We start from the raw sequence: 19,807 nt of genomic DNA on the forward strand, positions 1-19,807 counted from the left end.
GACACATGGCACCAATATCCAAATGCATTATGGCATAGTGGGGGTTAAGTGACAGTTAACAGAGACTGACGTTAACTGTCACTTAACCCCCACGGTAAAAAGGGGTAACGGACAATTGAAGTTGTACTATAGTTATAAGAGGGTGCAAAAATTATGAAGAGAAATAGCAAGAGACATTTAACAGAAACTTTGTGCAGTGTTCTGAAGAAACATTTCTAGAAGGTTTCCAGTTTGTTTTATTTTGTGCTCATTACTCATATTCAAACTAACAACCCCAGGGGCTCTCATCTGGTGAGTATGGGTCTGGCACATCCAGAGTCCTGAGCTGGATATCATCATTCTTCTCTTTCTTGGTGATTCCTCTCTCTCTCTCTCTCTCTCTCTCTCTCTCTCTCTCTCTAATTCAGAAAATTTTTTTTTGGCGGGTGCAGCATAAGCCTCAGGCTTCCTTGCATTATATGGCTATTAATAATATAATAAAACCTTATTACACAAATACATTCAAAAACATGTTTTATTACATATGTACATTTTATGTACATCTCATTAGGTCATGTCCTACAGTTTTTGAAATCACTGCATTGTTGCATTGTTACAGTTAATCATTTTTAATATATTAATAATTATTTCATAACCATTATGACTACAACAATTATAACACTGTTATAATAGACTATTATTATGTCTATAACAATTATAACATTGTTATAGTCAATGGGTTAGACTATAACAATTTTTTTTTGTTAGACTATAACAATGCATAAAGTTACTTAAAGTAAATCTCATGGTGCATTTCACACATATATTAAATTTGGTGGCTATTACCTAGTACTAGTCAATCTAACTGGAGGAGCAGGAGGTTTATCATCAAGATCATCTGAGAGATTCATGATTGTTATTCTGCAAAGCTAACAGTAAAGATGGAGGAACTGGATCTAAGAAAACAGTAAATTATAATGGGTTAGAAAATACTGAGTATAATAAAACAGAAATCATATACTGAAATAAAAGGACAATATTTAATATTTTATTTTGCTACTATGACATCAGTTAGTGCATTTGCATCATTGCTACACAGTTGAATATTTTTAGACAACCCAAAGTTTGCACACTGTCATCATTATTGTAACATCTCATATTGCGAAATCCTTCACAAGTTTCCTTCGTCATACTTCAAATAAGTAACCTTTTAGCTCCATTAGAGAAGGCTACTGTTACTTATTTTCATTTGAGTACCACCAGGCAGACAGCACTGTTTCGAAGTTATTTGGTTTCTCATCAGAGGCATAAGGGTTGACAAATCAGTTGTGAATTATTTACACAATATGAGACACCAAAAGGTGCGCTTCTTAGATTATATAATATTGGTGTAAACACACCATAGACAACTTTTAAACAAAAAACTACATTAGTTTGAAGGGCATCACTTTATCTGTATCTCATATTGTGCTCTTCCTTCACAACAAGTTGCCATATATTGCACTACCTCAAATAAGTAATGCTTCACTAAAAGAGAAGACTATTGTTACTTATTAGTTAGTGCATTTGCATCATTATTACATATTTGAATAGTTTTTAGACAAACCAAAATTTGAAGATTGGCATCATTATTGTAACATCTCACATTGTGAAATCCTTCCCAATGAGTTATCCTCCTTATACTTTAAATAAGTAACATTTCCCCATTAGAGATCTTTGTCTACTTTAGGTTTGCTTTAGAGCAGACTTTTAGAAGACCAATAGAGAAGACATGCCTGTGGGTTAGATATAAGACAGGACTTTAGTTTTAGAAGAATTGAAATTAATTCAGTTATCTTTTGCCCCACTGGGGAATTACCTGGAGATCCCATTTAAGAAAGTGGTAGTGGATATTCGACAAGTTGAAACTTTGTTTAGGGCAAAGTTTTTCAAACTGGAAAGGGGAGTAGAATGTATCATCAGAAAAACTATGGATGTGATTTCCAGTCAATGGAAGGTCGTTAATATACAAAAGGAAAATGGCAGAAGAAACAACCAAATCTTGGGGAACACTAGGCATCTACATACCCTATTATAAGCTGTGCAAATGTGACAGCTTTTGCTGCAGTCATCAAATGTCTCCAGTGAGTGGCACCCAGATTTGCTTGGAGGACAAATCAGAAATAGTAAGAGGGTTGCCCACCACCACCACCCTGTTCATCCATCTTAGCAACCAATATTCCAATCCAAGATACTTAGGTAGGAGGCAGAAAGAGAGGACCAAATTTCAGAAGCATAAAGTGGTATAAGTGTAATGCACTTCAGGATGTACTGGCAAATCAAAAATAGAAATTTGGATGCAAGGCAATTGCGATATGCAACATTCTTATCTTGAACAGCCTTGGCACATTAATTTTAAAACCAAGGTTTAGATGAAGGACAAGATTTTAAGGCAGAGCATGAAATAAAGGATTTCATTCCTGCAAGAATAATTTCACTGACACAAGTGAACAAACATCAACATCGGATTTAAAATAGCAATGAAAAAAAAGAAAAAGGGAAATCTAGAAGATCATCCCATTTTGCACTCTTGTAATTACAAACACGAGGCTGAAAATGGCCATGAGAGAAAGGCTCCACTGGAGAACAGACCATCACCAAGTTGTGATCCGAGCTGCCCAGAGGACCATTCATCTTGACTGTATACTTGGAAGGGTTGTTTATGAGAAAAAGATCAAGAATATTGGCAGTGTAGTTAGCATTGTCTGGTATTCTGGTAGGCAAATGAACAATCTGTGTGAGGTCATTAGTGATTGCAATAGCCTCAGAATCTCTACCAGCTGGGTTTGGACGACTAGAAAACTGAAGCCAGCTGGCATAAACATTAAAACAATGAACTAAAATTATTTCGTCATTAGGAAAGTTGGGCCGAAGAAAGTACAGTTTCATAGAAAGGAAGTAAGAGTTCAAAGTGATTAGTGGAATTGAGAGATCAATAGGGAACAGATGAATTTGACAGAATGGAGTTGAGATTTTAGAGATGATTGAAAAATAGAAAATACTAAATTACTAAGTCACTGACAAGGAATATCAGAGTGGACATATGCACAATTACCACTTTTGAAGCAAAAAGAATTGTATTGCAAATAATTAGGACAACTGAGATGAGCAGTGGTTGAATTGATCCACATTTGGGATTCTATCAGAAAAAGTGGGGCTTGGTAGACTTAAGCGGAAATGGACATCATTGAGATTGGAATTGAGCCCAAGTTTATTTGTGAAATGTTTGTTTGTTTGTGTTTTATTGGCGCATCAGCAACTGAGGCTATAATGCACCTTTGTGAAATGAACAAAGTGTTTGTCAGGTTAGATCTTTTCACAGATAAATTTGTTCTATTAGTTTGATGACTATGTATTGAAAGCATTGAAAATAAGATTATGTATTAAAGTGATGAAATTTTTGGATATGGCATACACACAGCAGGAATATACCCAGCTCCTTGACATAATGTGCTCTCAACAATGTCCCCCCCCCCAAAGTGCACACTACTTGGACTTCATCCAGTCACTATTTGACAGATAAGCAGTAGCAATATCATGCACTAGCTGATATGGATGCCTCCTAAAGAGGCAACAGGTTTGGTCCGGCAGACTACCTAGCAGCCAGGCTATGAACACCAGTTTAGAGTTGTACCCTTGAAATGTAAGGAGGGTTGGATCTTGCCATGATGCCCATCATAACCTCAAAAGACATCAATCGTACTGCATGATGGAAGACATTGGGGGGTTGCTGTAGTTTTGATCTGGAGTCTAAACATGGGTTTCACAACTTCAAGACTCCAAAAAGGGAAGTGGTGGTATTGCACTGGTTGATAAGTCATCTACCACCTAGTATTGGCCAGTACCACAGAGGGATAGCATTTTTCTGAGGCGTGGATGCCACACCTTGACCCCTGCTTACGTTGGTTCATACCAAGATGGTCACCTCCAGTATAATAGGTGACCTATTTCGGGACTTCCACACAGGGGTTATACAGAGCATTACTAACAGTCTCACCACCATGAAAATGCAAGCGAAGGATTTTGTTGTAGCAAAACAATCATACTTCAAAATTTGGCCCACTTAACTCACACCTGAATATCAGTTCCCTCAGCATTTTAGCCTCCTATATAGCAAGCCCTAGTTTGCCATACCGGTAAGAATGAAACAGCCTCAAAGATCAGATGTACTGTAAGTTACTGTTTTGTTGATGTAAAATATGCTTAGTATAACAAGTGGCATGCAATAAATATTTGTAAAAGAATAAGAGAAGTTTACCTTAATATTATATGTAGAATACTTCCACATGATACTTTCCAGATTTTAAAATGAATATAATATTACAGTAAAAAATAAATTGAAAACAATTAAAAAATCAATTGAAAACAATTAAAAAATCAATTGAATATATAGTCTGTAAATTACATATATTCTAAGGTCAATTTTCTGTTTTCTGGACACAAAACCCAAGTTTCTGGGATAAAAACCATGCTAACCTCACCTGAGATTGACAAACTCAGCCATATTGTGAAAAAAGTCCCTAAAAATTCCTCCCATCATCAACAAGACTCAAACTCAGTTCTTTTCCACTTGGTGTGGGGAGGACAGTGATCCTACCAACTGTGCTACACACAAGAGCAAGCAACACAGCAGCTATACCCAAAGCAAAAGGCACTGGTCCCATGGGAGGTTGTTACTGTTGATGACTATTGTTGGAGAAACAGGAAACATATTGTGCATAAAGGATAGATAGCATAGGACCAGGATATGTCTGCTAGATGATTTGTAGACCACATATCTTTTAAGGCCACCAAAAGTGATACTGTTATATACATTAACCCTAATCATATTGAAAGTAGATCTCAGGACTGACTTAACAAGTAGAGGGCAATGTTGAGAAAAAAGTCACGAATCAGGATTAAATTTGACAGTATCAGCAATTGTGTCTAGACATGATAGGAAGGCATAAGATAAGTGTCTTGTCAAGAGACTGTGCAAGGCTCATCGGGTAGAATTTCTTTCAGCATGGTCTGCACTTGTTAACAGGAGAGACTGTTTCTACGGGGATAGGATACACTTAAGTAGAAGGGGTGCAAGAATATTTGCTGATGTTATCAAGGTAGTGTTAAGTGATTTTTGCACTACTTCTATTGGAACATGGGGCCACCAGGAAAGCAAGATGTCGGGGATTTCAAGGCCTGCAGGGGGGGGGGGTCCTCATTGAAAAAGCAAACACATGGGCTGTGTTAGGGTAACTAAGAGTAAAAACAGATACATGTAAATTTGCATATACACTAATGCTAGGAACACAAATAAATTTGACGTACTGGTTAAGTCATTAAAATGTGGACATCATTTTAATGACTAATGGTTAAGTCATTAAAATGTGGAAAAGAGATGGTGTCACTAAGAATGTGTACAGAAAGAACAGACAGCACAGGAGGGGTATGCTCTCAGTTAAGTAGTATATTAAATCTAAGGCAGTGCATCCATTTGACATTATAACTAATGCAATACTGTACAATAAGTACTGGAAAACAAAAATGAGAGTAGGAGATTTTTACAGACCTATTAATTGTGATGGGTATAACGAACAGCTATATAGAGAAATACAGGGTGCATGAGAATTATCTTTACAACTTTGATCATAAATGAAATTTTAATCTGAAGTCACAGAACAATATTGAAGGTCTCATCTTATAGAAAAACTTTAAGTTTCAACAAGTACCAGTAGATGGAAGCACATGTTGCATGCAGCACCAGTAAAACAGCAAGTAGCTCAAGTCAGTGAGTCACCATGAATCTGCAGGAGAAAGCACAGTGCGCGGAGTGGTTTATCCAAATGAGATCTGACATGCAGGTCCAATGAAATTTTAGAACACAAAAGAATGGCACCATAAATATCATCGATATGTGCTTGGTACAAAGTCTAAAGACACTGGAAGTGTTGAGAACAAGAAAGGTGCAGAGTGGCCTTGTATGTCTATTGAGAATATCGAGCGCATACAAGAGGTCTTTCTTCACAGTCCACGCAAGTTAACACGAACTGCAGTTGCCTCATTCAACTGTGCATCAGGTCTTACGAAAATATTTGAAGCTGCACCCTTACAAATTGCAACTGCTGCAAGCAATTACACAAGATGATAGGATTGCCCATAAGGAATTTGGAATCAACACGCTTGATAGTCGACAAGGATAATGAATTTCTGGAAAAAATCATGTTCACAAATAAAGCCATATTCCATGTTTCAGGGACAGTTAAACAAAACTGTACAAATCTGGGGATCAGAAAACCCGCACATCATGATAGAGCACATTACAGACAGCCCCAAATTTAATGGGTGGTGTAGCCTGTTTCATGGTCATATGATTGGATCCCTTTTCTTCACTGAATCAATGGTCAACTCTAACATCTATCTAGACACGCTGAAAAACTGTCTATCCACAGCTAGACCTGGTTTCTTCTTCCAGAAAGATGGCACCCCACCACACTAGGGCTTCGTTGTGCACGAGTCTCTCAACGAGAAATTCCCAAACCGATGGAATGGGCACAATGGTCCCATACCTTGCCCGCCTAGATCACCAGATATCATGCCTTGTGATTTCTTTCTATGGGGGTTAAAGATCGTGTGTGCAAAACCTCCAGTGGCTGACATTAAAGATTTGAAGGAAATAATCTCAGTTGAAATTGAAAACATTGAGGCAAACATGCTGTAGTATGTATGGCAGGAATTGGAATATCATTTGATATTTTACACCTGATTAATGGTGCCCATGTTGGGTGTTTGACTTTCAGAAAAAAAAAAAAAATTGAAATTTTCTCTGTTAGATGTTGCCTGAACGGTAATTCTAAGTCTTTAAATAAAGTTGTTATTTCAAAGTAAAGTTGTAAGAATAATTCTCATACACCCTGTAGAGTGGACCAGTACATCAGAGTACATTATAATGCAAGATTTTAACTTTCCAGATAGTGACTGGAACCTTTGGGTTGGTCACTCACACACTAGCAAGACTGTGGATTTATTGGATGACTGTTTTTTTTACAGCAGCATGTTAGAGAGGCAACAAGAGGAAGCAGCACTCTTGATCTGATTATCGGCAGCTATTCTTCATGCATTAAGAATTTACAAGTAAAAGACCCACTGGGTGACAGTGATCACAGTGCTGATATGAGATTTACTTAGACATAACTAATGTTAAGGGTAAAGGGAAGAGCTTTTGTTTTCATAAGACAGACTACAGGTGGTCTCAGACAGTTTTCAAAAATTCTATACAGTGAGACCAACTGATGATGTTACCAACAGAAAATACTAAATAGAAAGAATTTGGAGAAAATCATAAAAGCTACTGAAATACTGTTCAAGAATTAGACCTAAATGGATTCAGATGAACTACAGCTTACAATACCAGAATCCCAGTCATTTTTTTTCTTTCAAAAATTGATAAAGTTTTTTGTATTGACAAAATACAAAAATACCGGTTTTTCAGTACTAATTTAAAAAATGGGTTATGATTTATTCGCATAAAGGTTATAAAATCAACAACAATAAATCATTAATATTATTGAATTTGCAACTAGGGGATTGTTTTATATACAATACAAAAGTAACGGAAACCTGAAAATGTCATGGTTTATGTCATAAACCAGATCTGGTTTATGGCATTGAAACTCCGTATTTCACAGAGGCATACAAATTTATTACAGGTTCTTCAGTATTTGCAAAGCGGGACATAACAAATTATTTCCCAGACTCAACGTTTTTCTTCAGAAAACGATGAACAAAAATTCAACCTTAGAAGATCAACATGGAACAGAAAATAGTGTTCTACACATTCTTTCCAAAATAAGAAATTGCTTGACTAATGAGATAGTCATTAAAAGATTTAACTTCAGTCGGTAACGAGAGACAACTGTTCCTACTAAAAAAGTTCAAAACCTAGAAAAATGTGGTTAAAAAGGAAACAGCATTTTTTGAGGATGAGAGAATAATGGGAGATAAACCTACAACTTTTTTTTTTTTTTTTTGAAAACCCCAAACACAAGAGGTATTAGAACCTATAGTACTTAGTACTGTGCTTGGGTTGGAGGTTGCTTAATAAAAACATCTATGACTATATCAGTATCATCCAGCACAGAATCCGTGTCATTCAACGTGTATAACTCTGAACGACTACAAAATTTCCACATTTGTGACTCACTATAGACATTTCACCCTGATCAGATTCCAGCCTGTCACAGCCTTTCTTTGTAAGGCACGAACTAACTTCCAGTTCGTTATTTAAATTTTTGGTGAGATTCTCTCCTGTAGCCTCTTCAACAGGCAACACCAAGAAATGCTGTTGCACTTGTGATAACTGTGACAAGGTGGAAGAGAATTCACAATCATCATCTACTCTGAGAATAAGTAAGTAATACTTTGCAAGCTCCACTGTACAAAAATCTATTTTTTTTATCCTTAACTGTCTCAGTTTATCATGGTTTCCACAGAACAATATAAACCTAACAAACTAACATCTGAATCAGGATGAATGAGTTCATTCTGAATATTTATTTCCCAAATAATGATTTTGGCTATGACACATTATGCTCTTGAATGAAAAGATATTTTTCTGAAAGCTTCACTAGTTCAAGAAAGTTAGCACTATTTTACACTACTCTGAGTGAAAGGTTTAATAGATTTTAGGGAGAGCACTGTTTTGTAGCACAGCTCACTGTGGTGACCATGAAAAACCATCTAGGGGATAATAAGTTCTGTGCGAAGCATTTCATGCTGGACATTTGCCTTTCAATTGTGTTTTTAATTCTTTTAAATTATTGAATTTAAAAGCATTACAACCTTGTAATTGACAATTTTCTAATAACATACCTTGATTAGCAAACAGATGCTTTAACTAAAAGACAGTAACAGTTTACATGCCAAGCAAAAACAAGACAATACCAGTCATATATTTTACTTTAAATATTAACCACGCATTTTGAAAGTTGGGACAGATCACAATACTGCATCATCAGTACAAGAGACATAAAAGGTTTGTAGCCTGAGCATGAAAGGTTTATTTGAGGAGTCTGGTAACATGTTATCTTTCAACACAGTTCCATTTGGAATCAATACACTTTTTCCACAGATGCTGCAATGCATCAATTCCAGCTGCAAAAAATGTTTTCCCTATTTGCACCTCCTGGAATGCATCCACTGCAGCAATGACATCACTACCCATGGGAAAATGGATGCCAGCCAGGTATTTTTTTCAAATTAAGAAATAGGCACAGGTCCGATGATGCTAAATATGATGAATATGGGGGATGGTCCAAGTTTTCCTCACAGTTTGTTTTTGATGTTTTCATGTAAAAGCCTCAAGGTGTGAGGCATTAGCGTGAGGTCTGCATAATATGCCCCATGACTGACTGGCTTTTCTGAAAGTAAACCACTAGCAACACTCCATCAGCATTCCAAAAAAGCAAAACTTGCCAGCAGAAAAAGTGAACTTTGCTTTCTTTGGAGGAGAAGAAGAGCTGTGTTTCCACTTTTTGGACTGCTCCTTTGCCTCTGGCTGAAAGTGATGGACTCGCATCTCATCTGCAGTCACAAGCCTCACAAGGAAATTTGCTGGATCTGCTTGAAACGATGCAAATGTTCGCTGGGTTTGACTCGTGCTTTTTTCATCTGCTGTCAACAACTTTTAGATCCACTATGCTCAACTTTTTCATAACAAGAACCTCTGTTATTATGTGGTACATATATTCAGATTATATTATATGCCAGCAATGTACTGAACTGTCACTTGTCAATCACTCATCACCAGTTCATGCACATTATCAACAACTTCTGGAGTGATGAACATGGCAGGTCTCCCACAGCTTGAATCATCTTCCAGGCTTTCCCTCCCTTATTTAAATTCTGCTGATCATTTCTTAACCATGGAATAAGGGGCATCATCCTCCCATGTTATAACAATATCCTCAATAAATTGCTTTTGGTGTTATTAATCCCTTTTTTCCAAATACTGGATGACTGCACGTGACTGATTTTGTCCATCTTTCCCCATTCACACAACTTTATTGACGTCAATACCTGTAATTTAAAAGAAAAAAAACATACTGAATCAGCATGAAGCTTTGTAGGTTACAAGAAAGATCACTGATTTCAGTATATGCTGTCAAAAATCAGTAAAATGATACCAGCTATGTTTAGGAAAATGGGCAAATTAAGCAAACTATCCAAGAATCACTAAATTTAGTTCTCAGATTGACCATTCACCAAAGCATTATATTAGAGCTGATTGTACAGGATGCAGATTTCCCTTCAGCTCCAAGGGTATTTACCCTGCTCCAGTGAAATGGAAAATTGCACTATGTTATAGGACTAACTGCCATTCCTGAACACTATTTGCAACTCACTGATAACATGTGATGGATTGCTCAGTTTCTGAATTTCACAATTCATATACAAATGATTAAAATGAGGTAATGATTGATGCCTGTCAATTGACGCCTTCAGTTTCTGGAAACCATCCAAAATACTCACTTTCTGACCATCTAAAATATTCACACTGTAATGAATATTTTAGTCAATTGTAAACAACACTGACAACTTCCCATTTGTACTTGTCCATATTCCACTTAAAAATAAGTAGCTAAAAGATTATAGACTTTCAAAATGCATACACTGGTTCTTATCTAGTGTGGAAAGGTTCTATTGTCAAAGACTGACATTGGAACTTTGTTGAAAATTTTTGTAGCTTTGTTTTGTGCTTTTTTTTACAAGTTATACTATACACAAATAGCATACTTTGGAAGGGGAAATTATTCATTTAACTTTTAATTGCACTTTTTCATATACATTCCCTTTATATAAAAAAAAAAAAAAAAGGGTATGCTTGCATAGAAATATGTACAATAAGTTGTGCTACAAATGCAATATTTTGTGCAGCTTTTTTTATGACTGTAGTATACCACCCAGTCTAGAAAATTCCAAGATCCAACAAGGATCAGGTCCCAAGATTGCTAGATTTGAAGGTCAAGTACCTTCAACCCTTTCACAACTATGTATATAAATGTACACAGTTTATTATAAATAAGAAAACAGCTTTGAAATTCAGAATTGAAATCTGTACCTGTTGGTGGCAGTTGTCCTATTTGGGTATACAGAAGTCAAAATTCAAAAAGCTGTTCTGAATTCTAATCTGTAACTTGATGAAACTGAATCATGATGAACAGATGTGGAAGATAATACTGTGTCAAAAAAAAAAAAAAAAAAAAAAAAAAGTAACAGGCTTTTTTTCCATGATTTATCTATTTTTATTTTATTTTTCATAATAATTTCTCTAATGTTGGACAATCGAGTCAAAATAAGAACAGCATTAATATTTAAAAAAAGTTTTTATAAGGTGTTCATTTTCACAAAGCTTCAAAATTCTCAAAGCACACTGCAAGAACTCACTCACGAAACACATAAGGAATCAATTTTTGTAATTTTATTTCCTCTAAGCTTGACCTGTATCAGAGTGATACATGCTGAATGGGATTCCTTATGACAGTCTTCAGACTGTACACCTGCATGGGAGTCCAGCATGAACGTGCTACCTTTGTTTTTTTCTTTTGTATTATGCAAACTCAGAAAAAATTCCCATATACATTTTTACTCTTTAATTTTAGAAATTTCTGCTACACATAGCAGGATGTTGCATTAACAGAATTTAAGTAATATATCTTCTGTAGTCAAAAGCCGGCCATTATAATTCAGGTAAAACAATGTCATTGTAGCAACAAAAATTCAAATCAGATTCATTCAAAATGCAAAAAAACAAAAATAGAAATTTAAAATAAAGACCTTTCCAAGAAGATGCCCCAGTTATTCTATATTCATTTACTGAAATATGTGGTATATAATCAGCATGGTTAGTATCTCTGAACTCTTTCAGTATTAGGAGAACATGCTACTCCTGGTAATAATCTCATGAAAGCAATACAAGGAGAGTAATACACAACACAGCAGCATATGTTCTTAAAGTTCAGTGCAAATTTCAAGAAAAATAATTCAAATTCAGGAAAGCTGTACAGAGATTTGGAATAAACAGACTACTTAAAAGTTTGATACAGCTGGGTCCGTGAACATTAAGTTGTTGTTAGTTGGTTTTTAGGAGCATTAGCAACTAAGGCCATATTGCTCTGGGGATATGCAGCGGTCATTCCCTGACCTTTCCGCATCCTCCGTATTTGGTGGTGGCGGGCTCGAACCCCAGTCTAATCAAGAAGCGTGTGCTACGCACTGCTGCTCCTTCCCACCTGGCTACGGAGGCGTCTGAACATTAAGTAGGTTATTGTTAACAAGAATATCATTAGAATGACAGAACATAGAATATATCTTCAACATGCACTGTTGCAAAGTTCTGTAAAATCTGTATTGTCTTTCTTCTGCAAAAAAAAAAAAAAAAAAAAAAAATATATATATATATATATATATATATATAAAAAATAAAATCAATAAATTTCAGGGGTCCACTTCATTTTTTTTGGAAAAATAACACTGCTGTTCTAATAAGTCAGTTTTCATCTAAATGACTAAGCGAACAAGCAGAACATGTGGGTATGGACCTTGGAAGACCCACATGAACTAATGAAGACTCAACTACACTCCTTAAAATGCATAGTAGATGTACTGCTAAACCAATTTCTCTTGATGAATCAGTGACTGTTAACCATTATTTATATCTCCGAGAGAAGGGATTCCCAAACTTTAAGCATGTGGAGCCCCACATCAAAAAGAAAAAAAATATTCCGGAGCCTTAATAAAAAAAAAAATACATTAAAAATAGAAACAGTCTGTCACTAGCACCAGATCTTTACATACATAACATGCACATTGACAACCCAAGGTCACTCAGAAAAGGCCAAATTTACTCTTTACTTTTATGCACAGCATATTCTGATTAAATTTTATAGTTTTAGAAAAAAATATTAACATTCTGAAATTTCCTCGTAAAGCCGCAAATAACTATGGCGGGGCCCAAGGGCTCTGCAGAGCATAGTTTGAAAAACCCTGTCCTAGAGAGATTAACTTATCACATTTCTTCAAAGCAATTGTTCCCCAAACTTTATATGGATAGAGGACCCATACTTTTTATATAGCTGAGTGCCAGTTTTTCTTTTTAGTACCCCTTTTACAATCCAAAAAAGTAAAGACATAAAGAAAGCAAAAAAATAAATTAATTCTTTATTTAACCTTATAACAGTAAATCATTTATTATGTATATACTTTATAGTTTTTAAATAACTAAGAAGAAAACTAAAGTGAACAATGATATTGTTTAACATCATATAGCAACTTTATTTCAAGAGAAAAAGACAAGTTTATCCTTAAATCTGGTTCAAATTTCTGTTTACATTCTTAAAATGTTCTTTATATGCCGGCACGATCAAAAGGGCAGAGGTGTTTACAAAAAATCAAGAATACAATCATTAATCGTATTTAGCAATCATGAGCTTGAACCACAGTCCATCCAATGAGTATATGCACTATTACACTCTCACTCCTGACCACTTGGCTACATCTAGTTTTTGAAGAAATCAAAGGATGAGAAGTGTCATGCTTAATAACGTTGTGAATTGCTGTGTTTGTGAATTTGCGTGATAATAGGATCGTGCAATTATTTATATATTTTCTAAGAACCGGTACTAGGTCATAATCCACACTTTGGGAAATGGTGTTCTAAGGCAGTGGCACGCAAACTTATTTCGCTCACAATCCCCCTTTATAAATATAAAATTGATGCGACCCCTCAATGTAAACCCTGAGGGAGGATGACAAGATTTTTAGGGAAGAAAAATGGCATTTTATAAATTATGTAGCAGAAAATTTTATTTGAGTACTGAGAAAGGAATAAAAAGTTTCCTTTTTAATTTACATATTAAAATAATTGTTTAATATGTTAATTGAATACAGCAAACAAATCAAATTCTTATTCTTCGATTAAGATTTACAAAACAATAAGAAATGAACAATTACAAAACAAAACAATTAATGAGAAGGATGAGCCTGGATAACCGATAATATTTGGTCCATATCTGGACCCAATATTTGAAATTCCTAATCTCATGTCATCTTCTGGACCACTCTTGTTTTTACGGCTGTTAATTTTATGATATAAATATGTAGACCAGAAAGGCATCTATCTTTGTATCACCATTTTCAATAATTCTGGATTATCAAAATCTGGATTATAGAGAAAGCCAAGATTTTTCACAAGTAGTTTTGAAACAGGCATGCAATGATTCATCAGATGACAGGTCGATAAGATCTTACTTTTGCTCAATGGTAATTTCAGGACATGAAGAAATTTCAAAAGCAAAGGGATCATGAATCCAATACAATTTTTTATCTGGAAATACATTAAATCGTTTGGAAAAATTCTTAATTAGCATTGTTAGGTGGGAGGCAATGATTTCTCTAAATTGTAAAATGTTAATATTACTGCTATTAACAAAATCAGGGGAACATTTCAGTATTATTATGGTGAAATTCAGTTTTCCAAAGGCTAAATTTATTTTTGAAAGCTTCTGAGTATTAATATATTTATTCTCTGTCCTTGAAGACTTCAATTTAAATCATTAAGTTTTTCAAATATATCAACAAAGTAGCTAAGTTTTCCAAGCCATTTTTGATTTGTAAAAAATTGCACAAGGTTCTGATCCATGTCTGATAAAAACAAACTTCATGTTTAAGGCCAAAGAGTTGGAACATTTTACCACTGGACAACCACTTCACTTTCTTATATAAAAGAAGTGTTTCATAAGCAGATCCCCATTTCATTAAATAGTGAAAAGCCTGCTGTTTAAGCTTCTGCTTTCAATAAAGTTGATCACACTTACTGCCTCTTTCAAAAATTAGTACAAATCAGTTTGCATTTCCTTCGCTACTAATGTTTCCCTATGTATAATACAATGAATAAAAACTATTTGGAGCAATTGCCTTTACTTTGCCTTTTAAACCTTTATTTAATGTAGCCATCAGTACAAATTGCAACACAGTTGTTCCATGTTAGATTATTTGCTTGAAAGAAAATATTTATAACATCAAAAATATTCTTGCCCATCGTTCTTCCTTCCAAATCTTTGCAAAATAGGAAATTCTCCAAAATTTCCCCCTCGTAGCAGTATCTGACATATAAAATAAGTTGAGAAAGGTTTGAAATATCTGTGGATTCGTCTAACTGTATTGCAAAAATTGGATGTTCTTTCAATCGATTTAATAAATTGAATTTTATGTTGTCTGATAACTGTGATACGCCGAGAGACTGTCTCTGGACAGAGGAATGGTTTTTAAATTGTTGCTGTACATTATGTTCATTACACATGGAGAAAATCCTAAATCTTTTTCTCCATGCATAATTGAAATAATTTTTATTGCAACAAGGAGAATGCACCAAATTATAAAGCAGAATAAAGCTTGCGTGCTACACACACAATGTAGATTTACTGCTACTGCACATTCGCACCTCTGGCCTTTAGGCATTACAGTATAGGCAATTTGAGAATTTGTGCTACAGGAGCTAAAGGGATTAATTGAGAAGTACTTCTCAGTACTACTCTGAATTTGAGTAGGACTGAGAAGTATTAATACCTACTGAGAAGTCGCACTAGTCAGCTGCTTTTTGTGTGTCCATAGCCAGTGAGCAAATTAAGGCTTATTGCCGACACAGTAGACAGTAGGGTTCATTCGTATTTCAGACTTATTTCGAGTAGCAAGGTTCTCTACACCTACAGTGTTGAAAAAGTAATTTTAACAACAGGTTTTTAGCTTTTAGGTACACAAAAATAAATTTATTTAAAAATTTTTGCGACCCCTCTGGTGGTCGTACCCCACAGTTTGCACACCACTGCTCTAAGGTATGGATGTCAATTTAAATCAACATTTGTTTTCAAAAGGATGGGGCTTGACCACAGTGATCAGAGACACCAAACACATTTCATATCATGTATTTCAATAAAATATACTCAATTAAAATTGAAGTCTTTTTTGAATTTAAAAAAAGAAAAAGAAAAATTATAATGCTTCCCTAAAAAATACTTTGAGTTACTGATATGCTATTTTACAAGTGAATGAAATCAATCTGAACACAGAATATTTCAAAAGTAGCTTTATAACTTTCTTTAAAATATTCACTACTGCATAAGGAAACCGATTAACTACTATAATTTAGCTGAATGTAGGGATATCATATTTAATATCTAATCCTAGGACTAGAACTCAACAAATAAAGACAAAACACAGACTAAGCATTTTATATGGCAAGATTCTTGTAAAGGTGACAGTTAGTGTAATTAATCAACGTGAACACACACCTCCAGCGTGTATTTGGGAAAATAAACAAAAAAAATTAACATCGAATATCACACCCACAGCTTTTAATATTAATCACCCTCTGAAGGTATTTCCTAAATGGTTTGACACATGGAAACTGTAATAGCAGTAGTAGCGGCATGTGATGCAAGAAAATAAGTGTATGAGCTTATGCAACATCAACCAAAAAAAAACAAAAAAAAACACACCATTCCCTCCAAATGCCTGTCCAGTTCCTCCTTAAATTTATTTAACCTATCAACTTACACAACAACAGATGGAAGTTTGTTCCAGTAATTAACCACCCGCTGACTAAAGGCAAATTTCCACACATCTATCCTACATCTGCCTTTTCTTAATTTGAATTTATGCCCCCTTAGGTTCATAATCTAAACAAGTGGAAGGATCCCATCAGAATCCAGTGTGCTCAACCCATTCGAGGCCTTACACCTCAATCAGATCACAGGTGCCTAGTCTCCAGCCACTGCAATTTGCAGAACTTAAGCCTCTCTCTCTCTCTCTCTCTCTCTCTCTCTCCTTGGTAAGAGGATCCCTTCATTCCCCTCACCAATCTTGTTGCCCTTCTCTGTACAAGCTCAAGCAAATCTACATTCTTCCTAAAATGAGGCCTCCAGACCTGTACGCAGTACTCAAGGTGTGGCCTGACCATTGCCTTATACAGAGGGACAATCACCTTTTCCCTGCTAGCAAAATTCCTATATATCATTCGCAAAACCCCATGAACTGCCCTGGCAGCCTGTCTGCATTGCTCAGAAAACTTCATATCTGACCACACAATTACTCCCAGGTCTTTTTCATTTTCTACCACCAAAACTTCATATCTGACCACACAATTACTCCCAGGTCTTTTTCATTTTCTACCACCTTAAGCATAGTACCACACAGTTGGTACATTTCTCTTGCATTACTTCTACCCATATGCAGTACTTTGCATTTGTCAAGGTTAAACTTCAGTTGCCACTTCTTTGCCCATCTGCCCAAATTTTCTAGATCCTGTTGCAGTAGCACACTGCCATTACTGTCATTAACAACCCTGCCAACCTTTGTATCATCTGCAAACTTCAACACTAAGCCTGATATACCTTCATCAATATCATTGATAAATATACAAAACAACAGTGGACCCAACACCAAACCCTGTGGGACTCCACTAATAACATTAGTCCACGAATAGCAGCACCCATTGATTACCAGCCTCTGTTTTCTCACACTCAACCATCCTTTTATCCATTGAAGCAACTTACCCTTAATACCATTCTGCTCCAATTTATACAATAATCTTCCATGCACGCAACAGTGTCAAAAGCTTTCCTGAAATCCAAATATATGATAAAATTATTTTTTGGATCCAGTTCCTTTGTAACCATATCATAATATCCTATCAAATTTGTCAGACAAGACTTTCCCTTAACAAACCCATGCTGTGTCTGAATTATTGCTGCAATCTTGTCTAGATGATCCTACAATGCATCTTTAACCAGTGATTCCATTATTTTACCCAGAACAGAAGTTAAACTAACTGGTCTGTAATTACCCATGTCACCCTTCGATCCCCCTTTGTGAATTGGGGATACATTTGCACATCTCCAGTCCGTGGGGACCTCCCCTGAGTCCAAGAATGCTCTCATAATTATGGCTAAGGGTTTGCTTAGTTGTTCAACATCTCCTGTAAGGCAGCACACAATTTCACTGCTATTACAACACAATTGAGTAAAAACATTCTTTGGGCATATGCTACACTCATATGCATCCTCTGCATGCCTGGTCTTTATAGCATAATTCTACTAAAAAGGCCACATATCACATTCCACCACTGCTTTAAATGTTAGGTGCTTCCATTCTCTGCCAAGACGAGTTGGGACAAGCATTGTGCAGGTGTTTGTAAGATGAAACTTACAAACAGCTGCACAACAATAGACCCAATTTGATGAAAATCGATTTTATATTGGGGGGGAGAAAGATTCATCTCCGCCATAACATAACTAATTCACCTCATCAAGGTTGTCTGAGTAAACTGGAACACTGTCAACAATCAACAATGACTTCTATGCTAAGTTCTTATTGCTGAGATCAATCACTCAAATATGAACAATACAAATGTAATCATCATAACAGTAAGTTCTTTCCACATTCAGAGGATCATAAAAGGCATAGACTTCCTAATAACACACAGGTAATATATTCCATTTATGATCCTTTGAAAATGCAGGGCAGAACCACAGTTGGGACAAGGCGCTGATAGTGCAAGCTTCATTTGATTTCAAAACCATGGGAAGCAAATGCCTCTCAAAGCTCCTGGGTTCTCGATAGTGATAAACAAGTTTGACTTGAAATCCCAAACAGCACTGCCTCTCAGAAAAAGTCAGTCAATTCTTCGATGACTTATGATCTAGTAAGCTGTTCCTGATGAAAGTTCAGTTGGGCATCTTTGAGAAGATGCCCCTATTTCATAGAAGTCTAAAACTTGTTCAGATTCATTTCTAGACTAACATAACTTAATCCAAACTCACATACAGTAAACTTAAATAAACAAAGTGCTGGATCTTCAAAAACAGAGAAAAAAAAATATATTACTATATCCACTTCAGTATTTTATTATCTGCAGATAAAGCACATCCTCAACCAAAATGCATTATCTGCTAAGAACTACTTGCAAACTGCAGCACAACAAAATCTTTTCTGTCTCATTGTTAAAAAAAAAAAAAAATCCACTAGATATTTTAGCTAACTTTGGATTAAAAATCTCATCTTGTTATATCTGAATCAAGAAAATCTGTTCCTTTGTGTAAAAGCAGCTAAATTCCTTATCCCCCTTTCAATAATATATGTGAGAAAGCATTATTTGCCTTAGTAAAGTCAAAATACTATAACAAGAAGTATTCTGATAGCAATATCAGGATTTATTGTAAAGCTGTTTATTGTACTATGTTATAGAACAGGGGTTGGCAATCTTTTCCCCTCACAAGTGCCATTTTTGATGATTACAATTATAAAAATCTTCACGATTACTGGGTCAGGTGTATAAACACAGAGCATGCCACTTGGGCAAGTATCTGAAGATAGAAATAGGCAAATTTGATTATCATACTATTGGCATGCCATCGGTATGATAAACGCTTGAAAATCTGGCACAGAGGACTAGGATTGCTGATGCCCATTATAGGAGCTGTTTTTAATAAACCTAATCTATTCAAAAATATTTAATTTAAGAAATTAACTATTAAAAGGCATTTTCTGCTAAAAAGAAAAAGGACAGCCACTGCTCTGTGGTAAGCATTTTATCAAAAAAATGAATCTCTAGTTTTTTTTGGAATGGTCTTTTCAAAAGTTTGTGCTCACCTTACTTCCCTTACGGACAACAGCTGTCACTTACTCGGTGACATCACTCTCCTGGTAGATACCGAACACCTAACTAGATCAGGGATGGGGAACCTTTGTGATACCAGTT

The 19,807-nt window shown here is 35.5% G+C and overlaps 1 protein-coding gene across 4 annotated transcripts in view; it reads right to left on the reverse strand.

Annotated features, from left to right (window-relative positions):
• The window catches only part of Pak (serine/threonine-protein kinase PAK 3-like protein), a 251,389-nt gene that overhangs the window by 222,498 nt on the left and 9,084 nt on the right, over positions 1-19,807 (reverse strand). For all 4 annotated transcript variants that reach the window (XM_090375934.1, XM_090375932.1, XM_090375933.1 and 1 more), the window contains exon 2: positions 826-935. In XM_090375934.1, coding sequence (XP_090232060.1) covers positions 826-890 — 65 coding nt within the window. In that variant the 5' untranslated portion in view covers positions 891-935. The remainder of the gene's footprint in view (positions 1-825; positions 936-19,807) is intronic.

The sequence above is a fragment of the Mastigoproctus giganteus genome, chromosome 6 (assembly GCF_048544385.1).
Source record: "Mastigoproctus giganteus isolate SK-2022 chromosome 6, ASM4854438v1, whole genome shotgun sequence".
In the NCBI taxonomy this organism is placed as follows: Eukaryota; Metazoa; Arthropoda; class Arachnida; order Uropygi; family Thelyphonidae; genus Mastigoproctus; species Mastigoproctus giganteus.